Source organism: Carcharodon carcharias, chromosome 11 (assembly GCF_017639515.1).
Source record: "Carcharodon carcharias isolate sCarCar2 chromosome 11, sCarCar2.pri, whole genome shotgun sequence".
In the NCBI taxonomy this organism is placed as follows: Eukaryota; Metazoa; Chordata; class Chondrichthyes; order Lamniformes; family Lamnidae; genus Carcharodon; species Carcharodon carcharias.
Window position 1 is genome coordinate 10,583,959 of NC_054477.1, and position 16,102 is coordinate 10,600,060.

Consider the following 16,102-nt stretch of genomic DNA (forward strand, 5'->3'; position numbering starts at 1 on the left):
AGCATTACCCTGCATCTCTAGATTACTAGCCCAGTGACAATGCCACTATGCCAACATATTAAACAAAATTTGACACTGAGCCACACAAACAGATATTAGGACAGGTAATGAAAAGCTTGGTGAAAGAGACAGGTTTTGCGGAGCATCTTAGAAGGAGGAGAGAGAGGTGGAGAGGTTTAGGGACCGAATTCCAGAGCTTAGGGCCCAGGTAGCCGAAGGCACGGCCGCCAATGGTCAAGCCGGTAAAACCGGGGAATGTTCATGTGGCCTGAATTGGAGATGTACAGGCATCTTGGAGGGTTGTGGGTTGTGGGGCTGGAGAAGAGTCCAGAGATGGTTTGGGGGACAGCGGGGGTACAAAGCCATAGATTTGAAAACAAGGATGAGAATTTGAGAATTTTAAAATTGTGGTGTTGCCAGACTGAAAGCCAATGTAGGTCAATTTACAGAAATTAAACAGAGTCTTCATTATTTGGGTCAATGATTATAAACTGTAAAACTGCCTTTTTATTCCTCCATCTCTGACATTTCTATAATTAAGAAACAAGCATAGATTAGTTGGGTCAAACTGCATGTTCCCATGCCAAAAGTTATATGTTATAAATGTTCAACAAAGTTTTTTTTTCCAAAAAAAAGAAATTAAATAATTTCAATGCCAAAATTATTTTTCTCCTGGGTTTGCTCCCAGCAGAGTCCTGGAGATTTGTTTTCAATCCCTGGACACTTCAGGACAATCCTGGATGAGTTCGCGACCCCTTAGGCAAGCAAACAATTCATCTCTCAGTCGGTGGAGAGAGGGTAGCTCTCAGCCATGGCTCAGTGGGTCGCAATCCCACCCAGTGGAGCACATAATTGAGGTTGATACCGCAGGGCAGTACTGAGGGAGTGCAGCACTGTCAGAGCTGACAGCTTCTCAATGAGATATTAAACTGAGGCCCTACCTGCCCTCTAAGGTGGATGTTAAAGACCCCCCCCCCACGACACTATTTCAAAGAAAGAGCCGTGAGAGGTTTCTGGCACTGTGGCCAATATTCAGAACTTTGCCTGAAGCGCACGTACAAATTATTTGGTCATTACCACATTGTTGTGGGAGCTTGCTGTGCACAACTTGGCTGCCGTAATTCTGGCATTACAGCAAGTGACCATACTTCAAAGCGCTTTGGGGATCCTGAGGAGGTGAAAGGCGCTATGTAAATGTAAGATCATTCTTTCATGGTCGAGCTTCAACAAAAATGGGGGAAGCGGCTGGGTCGTGGTAAGGTCACTGGACTAGGCAGCATGAGGCCAGGCTAACACTCCAGGGATGTGGGTTCAAATCCCACCATGGTAACTGGAGGAGTTTCGATTCAATCTAGAAAACCGGGAACCGCAGTGAAACTCTCATCGACTGTCATACAAACCCATCTGGTTCACTAACATCCTTTTAGTGAAGGAAATCTGGTCTGGGCCTACATGCGATCCAGACCCACAGCAATGTGGTTGACTCTTAACTGCCCTCTGAAATGGCCGAGCAAGACACTCAGTTGTATCAAACCACTACAAAGTCTAAAAGGAATGAAACCGGACAGACCACCCCCTATTGACGAAGGCGACAGAAACGACAATGGCACACCCAGCACTCTCAACCCTGCAAAGTCCTCCTCAATAACATCTGGGGGCTGGTGCCAAAATTGGGAGAGCTGTCTCACTGACTAGGCAAGCAACAGCCTGACATAGTCATCCTCACGGAATCATACCTTACAGATAATGTCCCAGACTCCACCATCGCCATCCCTGGGTATGTCCTGTCCCACCAAGAGGACAGACCCAGCAGAGCTGGTGGCACAGTGGTATGCAGTCGAGACGGAGCTGCCCTGGGAGTCCTCAACATCGGCTCTGGACCCCATGAAGTCTCATGGCATCAGGTCAAACATGGGCAAGGAAACCTCCTGCTGATTACCACACATCACCCTCCCTGAGCTGATGAATCAGTGCTCCTCCATGTTGAACATCACTTGGAAGAAACACTGAGGATGCGTAGATGCAGAATTTACTCTGGGTGGGGGACTTCAATGCCCATCACCAAGAGTGGCTCGGTAGCACCACTACTGACTAAGCTGGCTTGGCTGAAATAGCTAAGTGGTTATGGTACTGGGTTTGCAACCCCAAGATCAAGAGTTCAAATCTCACAATGGCAAAACTATGAAACAATGTAACTTCATCTGAAACATATGGAAACGTGTTTGTACTTGAAAGAGCTACTACTGACTAAGCTGGCCGAGTCCTAAAGGACATAGCTGCCAGACTGGGTCTGCAGCAGGTGGTAAAGGAACCAACAAGAGGGAACAAACCTACTTGACCTCTTTTTTTTTAATGCATTCATGGGATGTGGGCTTCACTGGCTCGGCCAGCATTTATTGCCCTTCTTCATCAGCCTGCCTGTCGCTGATGCATCTGTCCATGACAGTATCAGTAGGAGTGACCACCGCACAGTCGTTGTTGAGACAAAGTCCTGCCTCCACATTGAGGATACCCTCCATCATGTTGTGTGGCACTACCACTATGCTAAATGGGATAGTTTTCGAACAGATCTAGCAACTCAAGACTGGGTATTCATGAGGCGCTGGGGGCCATCAGCAGCAGCAGAATTGTACTCAAACACAATCTGTAACCTCATGGCCTGGCATAACCCCCACTCTACCATTACCATCAAGCCAGGGGATCAACCCTGGTTCAGTGAAGAGTGCAGGAGGGAATGCCAGGAGCAGCACCAGGCACACCTAAAATGAGGTGTCAACCTGGTAAAGCTATAAAACAGGACTACTTGCATGCCAAACAGCATAAGCAGCAAGTGAGAGACAGGGCTAAGCGATCCTACAACCAACAGATCAGATCTAAGCTCTGCAGTCCTTCCATATCCAGTCATGACTGGTGGTGGACAACTAAACAACTCACTGGAAGAGGAGGCTCCACAAATATCCCCATCCTCAATGACGGGGAAGCCCAGCACAGCAAAAGATAAGGCTGAAGCATTCATAAGAACCTTCAGCCAGAAGTGCCAAGTGGATGATCCATCTCGGCCTCCTTCAGAGGTCCCCAGCATCACAGATGCCAGTCTTCAGCCAAATCAATTCATTCCAGATGATATCAAGAAAGGGCTGAAGGCACCGGATACTGCAAAGGCTATGGGTCCTGACAACATTCCGGCCATTGCACTGAAGACTTGTGCTTCAGAACTTGCAGCGTCCCTAGCCAAGCTGTGCCAGTACAGCTACAACACTGGCATCCGCCCGGCTATGTGGAAAATTGCCCAGGTATGTCCTGTACACAAAAAGCAGGACAAATCCAACCTGGCCAATTACCACCCCATCAGTCTACTCTCCATCATCAGTAAAGTAATGGAAGGGGTCATCAACAGTGTTATCAGTGACACTTGCTTAGCAACAACCTGCTCATTGATGCCCAGTTTTGGTTCTGCCAGTGCCACTCAGCTCCCGATCTCATTACAGTCTTGGTTCAATCATGGACAAAAGAGCTGAACTCCCGAGGTGAGGTGAGAGTGACTGCCCTTGAAATCAAGGCAGCATTTGACCGAGTGTGGCTTCAAGGAGCCCTAGTAAAACTGGAGTCAATGGGAATCAGGGAGAAAACTCTCCGCTGGTTGGAGACATACCCAGCACAAAGAAAGATGGTTGTGGTTGTTGGAGGTCAATCATCTCAGCTCCAGGACATCACTGCAGGAGTTCCTCAGGGTAGTGTCCTCGGCCCAATCATCTTCATCTGCTTCATCAATGACCTTCCTTCCATCATAAGGTCAGAAGTGGGGATGTTCGCCGATGATTGCACAATGTTCAGCACCATTCGCAACTCCTCAGACACTGAAACAGTCCATATCCAAATGCAACAAGACCTGGACAATATCCAGGCTTGGGCTGACAAGTGGCAAGTAACATTTGCACCACACAAGTGTCAGGCAATGACCATCTCCAACAAGAGAGGATCCAACCATTGCCCCATGAGGTTCGATGGCATTACATAATTGAATCCTCCACTATCAACATGCTTGGGGTTACCATTGACCAGAAACTGAACTGGACTTGCCATATAAATACTGTGGCAACAACAGCAGGTTGGAGGCAAGGAATCTCCAACGAGTAACTCACCTCCTGACTCCCCAAAGCCTGTCCGCTATCTGCAAGGCATAAGTCAGGAGTGTGATGGAATACTCTCCACTTGCCTGGATGAGTGCAGCTCCCACAACACTCAAGTTCAACACTGTGCAGGACAAAGCAGCCCCGCTTGCTTGGCACCACATCCACAAACATTCATTCCCTCCACCACCAACACACAGTAGCAGCAGTGTGTATCATCTATAAGATGCACTGTAGGAATTCAACCACAGCTCCTTCACCAGCACTATTCCAAACCCACAGCTACTGCCATCTAGAAGGACAAGGGCAGCAGATAGATGGGAAGACCACCAACTGGAAGTTCCCCTCCAAGTCACTCACCATCCTGAATTGGAAATATATTGCTGTTCCTTCACTGTCGCTGGGTCAAAACCCTGGAACCCGCTCCCTAACAGCACAGTGGGTGTACCTACACCACATGGACTGCAGCGGTTCAAGAAGGCAGCTCACCACCACCTTCTCAAGGGCAGTTAGGGATGGGCAATAAATGCTGGCCCAGGCAACGAAGCTCACATCCCATGAATGAATAAAAAAAAGAGTCCCAAATTCTCTCAATCCTGAGAAAAAATCAATGTGCTAAATGGATAACCCCTTATTTTTAAACTATGACCCCAAGTTCTAGATTCTCTCACAAGAGGAAACATCCTCTCCACATCCACCCTGTCAAGTCCCCTCAGGATCATATATGTCTCAATCAAGTCATCTCTTAATCTTCTAAACTCCAGTGGATACAAGCCTAACCTGTCCAGCCTTTCCCCATAAGATAATCCATACATTCCAGGTATTAGTTTACTAAACCTTCTCTGAACTGCTGCTAATGCGTTTACATCCTTCCTTAAGTAAGGAGATCAATACTGTGCGCAGTACTCCAGATGTGGTTTCACCAATGTCCTATACAAGTGAAGCATAATCTCCCTACTTTTGTAATCAATTCCCCTCACAAAAAACAACATAACATTCTATTAGCTTTCCTAATTACTTTCTGCACCTACATACTAACTTTTTGCAGTTCATGCACTCGGACATCCAGATCCCTCTGAATCTCAGCGCTCTGCAATCTCTCACCATTTAGATAATAAGCTTCTTTTTTATTCTTCCTGCCAAAATGGACAACCTCACATTTTCCTACATTATACTCTATTTGCCAGGTCTTTGCCCACTCACTTAACCTATCAATATCCTTTATGTCCTTTTCACAACTCACTTTCCTACCTATCTTTGTCTCATCCATAAATTTAGCAACCGTTCCTTTGGTCCCTTCATCCAAATAATTCACACAAATTGTAAAGTGTTGAGGCCCCAGTTCTGATCCCTGCGGTACACCACTCATTACATCCTGCCAACCAGAAAATGCTTATTCTCTGTTTTCTGTTAGCCAGCCAATCTTCTATCCATACCAATATGTTACCCCCTACACCATGAGCTTTTATTTTCCACAATAACCTCTGATGAGGCACCTTATCAAATGCCTTCTGGAAATCTAAGTACGGCACGTCCACTGGTTCCCCTTTATCCACAGCACCTGTTACTTTTTCAAGGAACTCCAATAAATTGATTAAACATGATTTCCCTTTCACAAAACCATGTTGACTCTGCCTGATCACCTTAAATTTATCAAGGTGTCCTGATAAAATGCCTTTAATAATAGCACCTAACATTTTCCCTGTACCGATGTTAAGTGAACTGGCCTGTGGTTTCCTGCTTTCTGTCTCCCTCCCTTTTTGAATAAAGGAGTTACATTCGCTGTTTTCCAATCTAATGGGACCTTACCAGAATCTAGCGAATTTTAAAAAATTAAAACCGACGCTTCAACTATCTCACTGGCCACTTCTTTCAAGGCCCGAGGATGAAATCCATCAGGAGCTGGGGACTGGTTAACCCACAGCTCCAACAGTTTGCTAATCCGATGGGACCTTTCCAGAATTTATGGAACTTTGGAAAAGTAAAACCAATGCATCTACTATCCCAGCAGCCACTTCTTTATAAGACTCTAGGATGAGATCCATCAGGACTTGGGGACTTGTCAGTTTTTAGTTCTAATAATTTCCTCAGTGCTCTTTCCCTGGGGATTGTAATTATTTTAAGTTTCTCCCTCCCATTCACCTCCTGATTCACAATAACGTCAGGGATGTTACTCATTTCCTCTACAGTGAAGACAGTTGTAAAATATCTGTTCAATTCATCCGCCATTTTCTTATTTTCCATTATTAATTCCCCATTCCCATTCTCTAGAGGACCAATGTTCACTTTACTTACTCTTTTCCTTTTTAAATATCTATGGAAACTCTTACTGTCTGTTTTTATACTTCTAGCTAGCTTCCTGTCATGGGATTAGGTCATAGTTCAGCCATGATTTCATTGGACAGAGAAGCAGACTCAGGAGGCGAAGGGGCATACCCCTGTTCGTATATTCCTATATTTAAAGGGAGGTTAGGTAAAGGACCAGAGGGATGTGTAGATAGGTTGAGATGAAGTAAGTGGTAGGAGGCTTGTGTGGATCATAAACACTGGCATGGACAAGGCGGGCAGAATGGCCTGCTTTGGTTCTATCCAGGCCATGTTATTTGAAGGACTCAAGCAGGCAGTCGTACCTCATCTCCTTGGCGTTGACTTTATTGTAGCGCAGGTTTAATCCAGTAATGCCTTGCTCATGTAGCGTAGTCACGTTTTGCTTCATGGAAGACATCTGCTGGAAGCCTGGTGCGATTTGACGAACCAACTGCCTGTCCTCCTCCGGGAGCCACATCACCTGAAAATACAGAACCAAACTCAACACCCATCACCACGTTAAAGGAAGAGTGTTCATTTGTCCAGCATCTTTAGCAAAAGCACTTCACAAGGGAGCGTAATCGCTCCGGTTCTGACACTAAGCCACGTAAGAAAATATCAGGATACATGGTCATGCGCTTGGGCACACGGGTAGATTTTAAGGAGCATCGTAAAAGAGGAAAGTGAGGTAGAGAGACGGAGAGGTTTAGGGAGGAAATTCCAGAGCTTAGGGCCCAGGTAGCTGAAGGCACGGCCTCCAATGGTGGAATGATCAAATTTTGCGATATGCAAGAGGCCACATTTAGAGAAATGCAGAGATCTCGGAGGATTATGGGGCTGGGAGGAGGTTACAGAGATAGGGGGGACAAAAGGACTCGGAGGGATTAGTGAACAACAATGATGAGGATTTTAAAATGGAGGCTATAGACCGGGCGCCAATGGGTCAGTGAGCCAAAGGTGGTTGAAGAAAGGATTTGCATTTATGCCGTGTCTCTCACGATCACAGGACGTCCTTTACAGACCTTTTGAAGTGTTGAATGTGGGGCAGCCGATGCATACACAGCAAGATGTCACAAAAGGCAGTGTAACATGATCAGATTCTTTGTTTTAGGGAGATCGATTGAGGGATAAATATTGACCAGGACAACAGGGAAGAACTCCCCTGCTCTTTTTTGAAACAGTGGCCATGGGATCTGAGACGGAGCCTTGGTTAAATGTCTCATTTGAAACATGGCACCTCCGACAGGGCAGCCCTTGCTCCCTTCGTACTCAGAACATCAGCCCAGATTTTGCGTTCAGTTCTCTGAAGAAAGATTTGGAACCAGGAGCGTTCGATTCTGAACCAAGACTGCTATCCACACGTGAAACTCCCAGCATGGATTAACTGGCTAGTGACCAGCCTTGGGAACGCCAGCACACACTCCTGCACACATCCATTCAAAGAGTATTGAGATCCTTTGCCCTTACAAACCTACAAAATTGAGGAAAGGAAACAAAGAGGCTCATCCACCAACAATTTGTATTTATATATCACTGTGTTACTATTAATGCTGGGGTTTTCCCTCCCCAAGATGATTCTGTGGCTTCTGGGGAGAGTGCTCAGGGCTTGACAGGGTTGGGTGTTGAGAAGATGCTTCCCCTTGTGGGGGAATCTAGAACTAAGGGGCACATTTTCGAAATAAGGGGTCTCCCACTTAAGACGGAGGTGAGGAGGAATTTCTTCTCTCAGAGGGTTGTTGGTGATTGGAATCCTCTTCTCCAGAGAGCTGGTCATTGGAGGCTGGGTCATTGAATGGATTCAAGGCTGAGTTAGACAGATCTTTGAACTATAGGCGAGTCAAGGGTTCTGGGGGAGCTGGCGAGAAAGTGGAGTTGAGACCATAGGACTTAGAAGCAGGAGTAGGCCATTCGGCCCATCAAGCCTGCTCCGCCATTCAATATGATCATGGCTGATCTGGTTGTGGTCTCAACTCCACTTTCCCATCGGTCCCCCATAACCCTCGACTCCCTTGTTGATCAAAAATCTGTCACTCGGCCTTGAATAGATTGAGTGGCCCAGCTTCCACTGCTTTCTGGGCCGGAGAATTCCACAGGCTAATGGCCCTCAGAGAAAAAAAATTCTCATCTCCATCTTAAAAGGGAGGCCTCTGACTCTTAAACCATGTCCCCTGATTTTAGTCTGTCCCACAAGAGGAAACATCCTCCTGGTATCCACCCTATCAAATCCTCTCAGGATCTTATACGTTTCAATAAGAACACCCCTCATTCTTCTAAACGCCAATGGGTATTAGGCCCAACCTGTTCAACCTTTCTTCATAAGATAAGCCCCTCATCCCAGAAGTGAGTCGAGTGAGACCACAATCAGATCAGCCATGATCTTATTGAATGGCGGAGCAGGCTCGAGGGGCTGAATGGCCTACTCCTGCTCCTAATTCGTATGGTATGTATCTCAGTGTCAAATGTTGTTTGGTAACACTCCTGTTTGGAGTTTTACCAGCTGAATGTTAAGTGTGTGACAGTGATGCTAACTGTTGTTGGTGGATCAGCTGCTCTTTTCCTGTCAACTTCACTTGTTTGCAAAGCCACTCTCTAAAATCCCAACTCCGGCAAAAACCAATGTGCTCACCAGGTCCTGGGAAATTCCGGACTCCAGGATGGTTTCTAGGGTGATGTTGATCCAGGAAGAGTGGAAGGGGTGTTCATTCGGTGGCCGCCAAAGGTTCACCATCACAGTCTTGTTCCACCGAGCCGCCAGATGGAGCACCTCCACCAGTTTGCAGAGTGACTGGTTCGAAGCCTCAGCGTTATCTTTCTGAGAGAGTGCCTGGGCTGTCCAAAACGGATCCTCCTAAAGCCCAAAGTCAAGGCCGAGATGACACAAATTTAAAGAACTTGCATTTATATAGCGCCTTTTACTACCTCAGCACACCCTAAAACACTTAACAGTCGATGAAGTACTTTTGATTAGTCACTCTTGTATTGTAAGAAATGCAACATCCAATTTGCGCACAGCAAGCTCCCACAATCAGCAATTTGACAACCACCAGGTCACCTGTGTTTTTAGTGATATTGGTTGAGCGATAAATACTAGTCTAGACACCAGGGAGAACTGCCCTGCTCTTCTCCAAACTAATGGCCGGGTTTTTTTTTCCCCATAAGGGCAGGCAAGGGATCGTTTTAACGTCTCAGTTGAAAGACGGCACCTGTGACAATGCAGCGCTCCCTCAGTGGGAATGTCAGCCTGGACTAGGCGCTCAAGTCTCTGGAGTTGGGTTCGAACCCACAACCTCCTGACACAGATGCAAGAGGGCTACCCAATGTGTCACAGCTAACATAAAAATGAGAAGAGGGGTTGACTGTGTAAGGAATGGGGAGGCCCGAAAGTACACGACAGACACCTTTGAAAATTGTAGGACAAATTGTTAAGACTGTCAAAAAAAGCATATGGGATGAATTTTACAACATTGGGACTTGGATCTTAGCAGGAGTAGGCCATTCGACCCTTCGAGTCTGCTCTGCTATTCGATAAGATCATGGCTGATCTGGTTGTGGTCTCAACTCACCTTCCTGTCCTCATGAGGTTTGCCGTTAATTCATTTATTGATTCTTGAGTGAGAAATGGATGCTTTTTTAAAAAAACATTTTTGGGGAATATTGTGTTATTCCGTGAAGAAGGGTGTGTTTGTCTGCAGGGGTGTGTGTGTGTGTTTATGGTTTAATTCAGCTGGGCAGAGGTTAATAGGAAACAGGTTGCCCGGGGGATGGGAGTGGTTTGATACATGAAAAGGATAGAGGTGTTAAGTTTGAAGTACAAGTAAATAGGTTGGATCTAACACTTGCATTTTTAGATAAGTTGAGCGTTTGTTTGAATGTCAAAGGGAAGTCAGAGGTGACACGAAACATCTTAGAATCTTGCAGAAGTTTCACAGGGCGAACAGAAGTTGGGATATATTTTATTGATCTGGAAGCAAAGACAGAGGCATGAAAGATTTTACATTTGGAAAGATTGAAGTTTATGTTTCAGAGAGGTGCGAAAACAATGGAACCTAAAATGATAGCGGGAAAAGGATATTTTAGAGTTACTGTGGCTGTAAGCTATAGTAGTGGTGCTGGGGTTGAGCTAGGAGCTGCTGGAGCTGTTAGCTCTGGGCTGGGGGAAGATGCAGTTTGAATCAGCCATCCAGTCAAGCCAGAGAAGTCTTGGGCTACAACAAGCAGTCTTGTTTTGAAGTCTTGGTTTTCCATAGCAGAGTGGGAGAGAGTTATGGTCATATGATATGTCTCTATCGAAGTCACAGCAGTTTGCCATGGGTAATATTATTGGATTTTTAAAGTTGAACATCTATAAGGGAGTGTTGCCTAGAAGGTGTTTACTTGTGGGTCTGACAAAGTAGAGTCTTTTGGGGGGAATGGTTTGTAAGACTAGGTTTAACTGTGTAACTGTAATCTTGTGTGCTTTAGTTTTCTTTTTAGTTTAAAACCCCAAGGGTGTTACTGGAATTCTTGCTGCTGAGATCAATACAGCTTCTTCTAGTTTTCAGAATACAAAAAAAGGGGATGGCCCACAAGCCAAGTTTCCCTCTGGGATTTGGTTTGGACAACAATTAACATCTGCTGTGGTCATAACACTTGGGATATGCTGAAGGCACTCAGAGCCAAACAAATCCCATGAAGGCAGGTTCCTTTCCTTGGATAGGCTGCATTAGCAGTTCTGTGCTCTAGAGCTGGGTTGAAAGAGGTGTTTTTTTAAAAATTCGTCCATGGAATGTGGGTGTCGCTGGCAAGGTCAGCTTGTGATGCCCATCCCTCATTGCCTGAAAGCAATTAATGTGCGTCTGGAGTGACAGATAGGCCAGACCATTGTCTTCCCCAATGGGGATTAGTAAACTAGATGGGTGTTTTTTTTTTTAAAACAACAATTGATGATAGTTTCATGGTTTTAGTTTTATTATTTATCGCCTTTCAATACTAGTTTTTTTTTAATATGAATTGAATTTAAACTCCTGGTGGGATTTGAACCCATGTCCCCAGAGCAATAGTCTGGGCCTCTGGATTACTAGTCCAGTGACATTACCGCAATGCCACCATCTTCCTGGTGCCAGGAGCCAGCTGAGCCAGGCCCAGATCACAGGAGGGTGCAAACCAAGGCCCTCAAACCAAGGAATTGAATTCTTTTTTGAAATCTGAGGTGAAGGCTCAGTTCAGAACACAGCCACGTGAATAAAGAAGGCAAATTAAGAACAACTGTGTGCATTAATGTAGCGCCTTTAACATAGTAAAACTTCCCTCAGCACTCCCTGAATGGCTATAAAACAAACTTTGACCACCACCCCCCACCCCCCGCCCCACCCCCACCCCCCAAGCCACACAAGGAGATATTAGGACAGTTGACCAAAGGAAGTAGGTTTTCACGAGCGTTTTAATTGAGGAGAGAGGGGTGGAGGGGTCTTCAGAGCGAGCTTAGGGCCTCGGCAGCTGAAAGCACGGCCGCAAATGGCAGAGCGATTAAAATCAGGGGTACACGAGACACCAGAGTTGGAGCAGCACAGAAACTGGAGGGTGATTGGGCTGGAGGAGATTACAGAGATAGGGAGGAGAGGGTGGGGGTGGGGGGGGGAGGTGCGGCAAAGCCTTGGAGGGATTTGAAAACAGGAGCGAGGATTTCAAAATCAAGACATTACTTGAGTGGGAGCCAGTGTGGGTCAGTGGGCACAGGGGGTGATAGAGGGACGGGGACTTGCTGTGAGGGGTGACGTACAGGCCGCAGTGTTTTCAATGACTTCAAAGTTTATAGAGTATAGAATGTGGGGGACCAGCCAGGAGTGCACAGGAATAGTCAAGTCCAGTGGTAAAGAGGGAATGGGGAATGAGTAGAAGGGAGAGTGAGTGCTTGGGATCAGAGTTGGAGAACAATCCCCGGGAAAACTAAAGGGTGGGGAACAGACTCTGGTCAGGAATCTCCTGTCCATACCCGTTCAGTTGCAGTTACGGCAAGAGGGGGCCCCCAGGTGGAGCTGGGTGGGGGGTGGGGGGCAGGAAAATCCCGGCCTACTTCTTGGCTCCGGCCTACCTGAAAGAACCAGAGGCCTGCGTTCAGCATCTGCAGGTCAGTCCAATTGAACATGGCGGCATTGTCAAGCACCCGGCCAGGATAGAGCTGCTCCACGTTGGTTGTCCGCCTCAGTGTTGTGTCATGCGTCAGGAACGGAACACCGTCGTAGCTAAAGAAAGTGAGCAGATGGGTAAACAGGCCGTTAACCTCGGTCAGCTGGGTGTTGGCAGGCACAAGGATCCCCAAACTAAGCTAGTGAGATATCTACATGGGTACACATCCTGTTTTCAAGTCAATACAGACAGCATACTCTTCCCTCCATAGAAACCTAAGAAAAGACTGCATTTATATATCCCAAAGCACTCTACAGCCAATGGAGGGTCATCACCACTGTGATGCAGCAGCCAATTTGTGCATAGGGGGCTCCCAGGAACAGTTAATCAGTCCCTCCCTATTTGGCAAAATCCCCACTCAATTTTGAATGCCTCTATTAAATCTCCAGTATTTGTTGCCCATCCCTAATAGCCCTTGAACCGAGTGGCTTCCTAGGCCATTTCAGAGGGCAATTAAGAGTCAACCCCATTGCTGTGGGTCTGGAGTCACATGTAGGCCAGACTGGGTAAGGATGGCAGATTTCCTTCCCTGAAGGACATTAGTGAACCAAAAGAGTTGTTAGCAACAATCGATAATGGTTTCATGGTCATTATTGAGACTAGCCTTTATATTCCAGATTGTATTAATAGAATTTAAATTCCACCAGCTGCTGTGGTGGGATTTGAATCCATGTCCCCAGAGCGTTAGCCTGGGCCTTGAGATTACTCATCTGGGGACATTATCACTGTGCCACCATCGCCCCGCAGTGGACGGGGATGTTTGTGCGTCCACCTGATGCAGGCAGGGACTGACTACATGGGAAGAAGCGCGGCTGAGTGGGAATGAAGGGTAGGGAGGAGTGGGGTGGAGGGGGGGAGGGAGGGAGTGGGAGTAGGGGGAGTGATCAGAGTGTGTGTGTGTGTAAGAGAGTGTGATTGTTGTGAGGATGTGAGGATGTGTGTGTGTGTGTGTGTGTGTGTGGGGGGGGGTTGTGGCGTGTGTGTGTATGAGTGTGTGTGTGAGTGTAAGTATGAGTGAGTGTGAGTATGAGTGTGAGTGTAAGTATGTGTGAGTGTGAGTATGAGTGTAAGTATGAGAGTGAGTATGAGTATGAGTGTGAGTATGAGTGTGAGTATGAATATGAGTGTATGAGTGTGTGTGAGTGTGAGTGTAAGTATGAGTGTGAGTGTAAGTATGTGTGAGTGTGAGTGTGAGTATGAGTGTAAGTATGAGTGTGAGTATGAGTATGAGTATGAGTGTGAGTGTGAGTATGAATATGAGTGTATGAGTGTGTGTGAGTGTGTGTGTGTGAGTGTGAGTGTGAGTGTAAGTATGAGTGTGAGTGTGAGTGTGAGTGTGAGTGTGAGTGAGTGTGAGCGTGAGTGTGTGTGTGAGGAACCGCTGAATGAGTGATTGGGAAGAGTGAGTGAGCGCAGAATGAGTGAATTGCGGGGAGGGAGGGGCCGGAGGAGGGGGTTGGGAACAGAGGCTGGTGTGTGTGTGTGTGTGTGTGTGTGTGTGTGTGTGTGTGTGTGCTGACTCCTGCTGAAATCAGGGAACATGCAGAGTTTGGCTGAAACAAGATAAAATAATAATATTTCTACAAAGCACTTTAAAAACTCAGCTTTTCACATAAGCTTTATATGTTGATCTATAACATGTGAACTTTAATAACTATTTACTGGATGTTATTATGTCGCTTTATTGTGGTTTTGTTTTTGTTGGTATCTGGAGTCACATTAATTTTCAAATGGTGAAGTCGGTTCACATTGGAAAATGGTTCAGCAGGCAGTGATGGAGACTATTCAGCCAGGGGGAAACCGACTCAGCATCCACCCGGCCAAGCATTCTCACAACCCTTCGAGTGAACAAATGTCTCCTCATCCCAGTCCTAAATGATCAGCCCCTCACCTCAGGCTGTGAGACTGTGATAGGACAAGAATCAGTTGTCCGGACCTATGAACTTACACAATGAGCCAACGACGGGCATTATCATTGTGCCTGGTAGATGACCGATGAGATGGACCTTGTCCTTTGTTCAATCTTCCCAGGTGCATTCGTGTCTGAGCTCACCTGATTGTGACGTTGACATTGAAACCATCTGCTCGCCACTCGGCCGCTTTCTGGAACGACATCAGGGTATTCTCCGGGGCCAGCTGCCAAGAGAGGGGGTGCAACAGAGGGATCAGGGGCACAACACACATCACAAGAGGCAAGATTCAATGACTAGATTCCCATTCCTGCTCTGAAGGTCATTTCAGGACCTTGCGTCTGGAGAAATCCATTAAATTAACCCCAAGAAACAAGGAGTAAACAATTACAGATGTTGACAATCTGTTCAGAACACAGAAACAAGAGGCCATTCAGCCCCTCAAGCTAATCCCAGCATTCAGATGATAGGACATCAACTAGTGTTCCCTATAAGCCCGTTGAATCCCAGAGCTACCTTGACCACATTTCCCTGGCCTCCTGTGAGGATTCCATTCCATTTTCTCCCAGTTTGTCCGTCCCCTCGCATCGGATCTGATGATGTGGCCTTCCTCAGCAACACTTCCAATATGTCTTCCATTTTCCTCAACTGAAGACACCTCCCTCGCCATGGTTGACAGGACCCTCAACTGTGTCCAACACATCTCCCGCCCTTCTGCTCTCACCCCCTCCCCTCCCTCCCAGAACTATGACAGGGCTCCCCTGTCCTCACTTCCCATCCCACCAGCCTCCGCATCCAGTGGATCAGCCTCCGCCATTGCTGCCACCTCCAGGGTGATGCCACCACCAAGCACATCTTTCCCTCCCCTCCCCCGTCAGCATTCCGAAGGGACCGTTCCCTCCGTGACACCCTGGTCCACTCCTCCATCATCCCCATCACCTTGTTCCCTTCCCATGGTGGTGTAACACTTGCCCCTTTATCTCCTCCCTCCTCACTATTCAAGGTCCCAAACACTCCTTCCAGGCAAAGCTGAGATTTACTTGTATGTCTTTTCATTTGATATACAGCCATCGCTGCTCCCAATGAGGTCTCCTCTACATCGGGGAGATCGCTTTGCAGAACACCTTCGATCTGTCCGCAAGCATGACCCAGACCTCCCTGTTGCTTGCCATTTTAATTCATTACCTCGCGCTCACACTGACATCTCTGTCCTTGGCCTGCTACGATATTCCAGTGAAGCCAACCTCGCGCTCACACTGACATCTCTGTCCTCGGCCTGCTGCGATATTCCAGTGAAGCCAGACACAAGCTGGAGCAACAGCACCTCATGTTCCCATTCGGCATTTTACAGCCTCCTGAGCTCAACTTCAGACCATGAGTTCTGTCCTCCATCTTGTTTGTTTTTGCACTGGTTGGTCTTAATCTTGTTTTTGCTTTTGGGACAGAGCTGTTCTTTATTCTGCCATTCACACCCACTCTGGACAAATCTTTTGATTCTTTACTTTACTACTCCTTTGATCTTTCGTAGCCCCAAAATCTTTTCTCACTTAAGCTCTACCCTATCACAGACCTTCCCTTTTGTTCTTCCTC

The 16,102-nt window shown here is 46.8% G+C and overlaps 1 protein-coding gene across 2 annotated transcripts in view; it reads right to left on the bottom strand.

Annotated features, from left to right (window-relative positions):
• LOC121283776 (glycerophosphodiester phosphodiesterase domain-containing protein 5-like) overlaps positions 1–16,102 on the bottom strand; it is a 317,012-nt gene that overhangs the window by 38,117 nt on the left and 262,793 nt on the right. For both annotated transcript variants that reach the window (XM_041198484.1, XM_041198485.1), the window contains exons 9-12: positions 14,656–14,738; positions 12,508–12,658; positions 9,064–9,285; positions 6,761–6,918 (exon numbers count right to left, since the gene is read on the bottom strand). In XM_041198484.1, the coding sequence (XP_041054418.1) occupies positions 6,761–6,918; positions 9,064–9,285; positions 12,508–12,658; positions 14,656–14,738 (614 nt within the window). The remainder of the gene's footprint in view (positions 1–6,760; positions 6,919–9,063; positions 9,286–12,507; positions 12,659–14,655; positions 14,739–16,102) is intronic.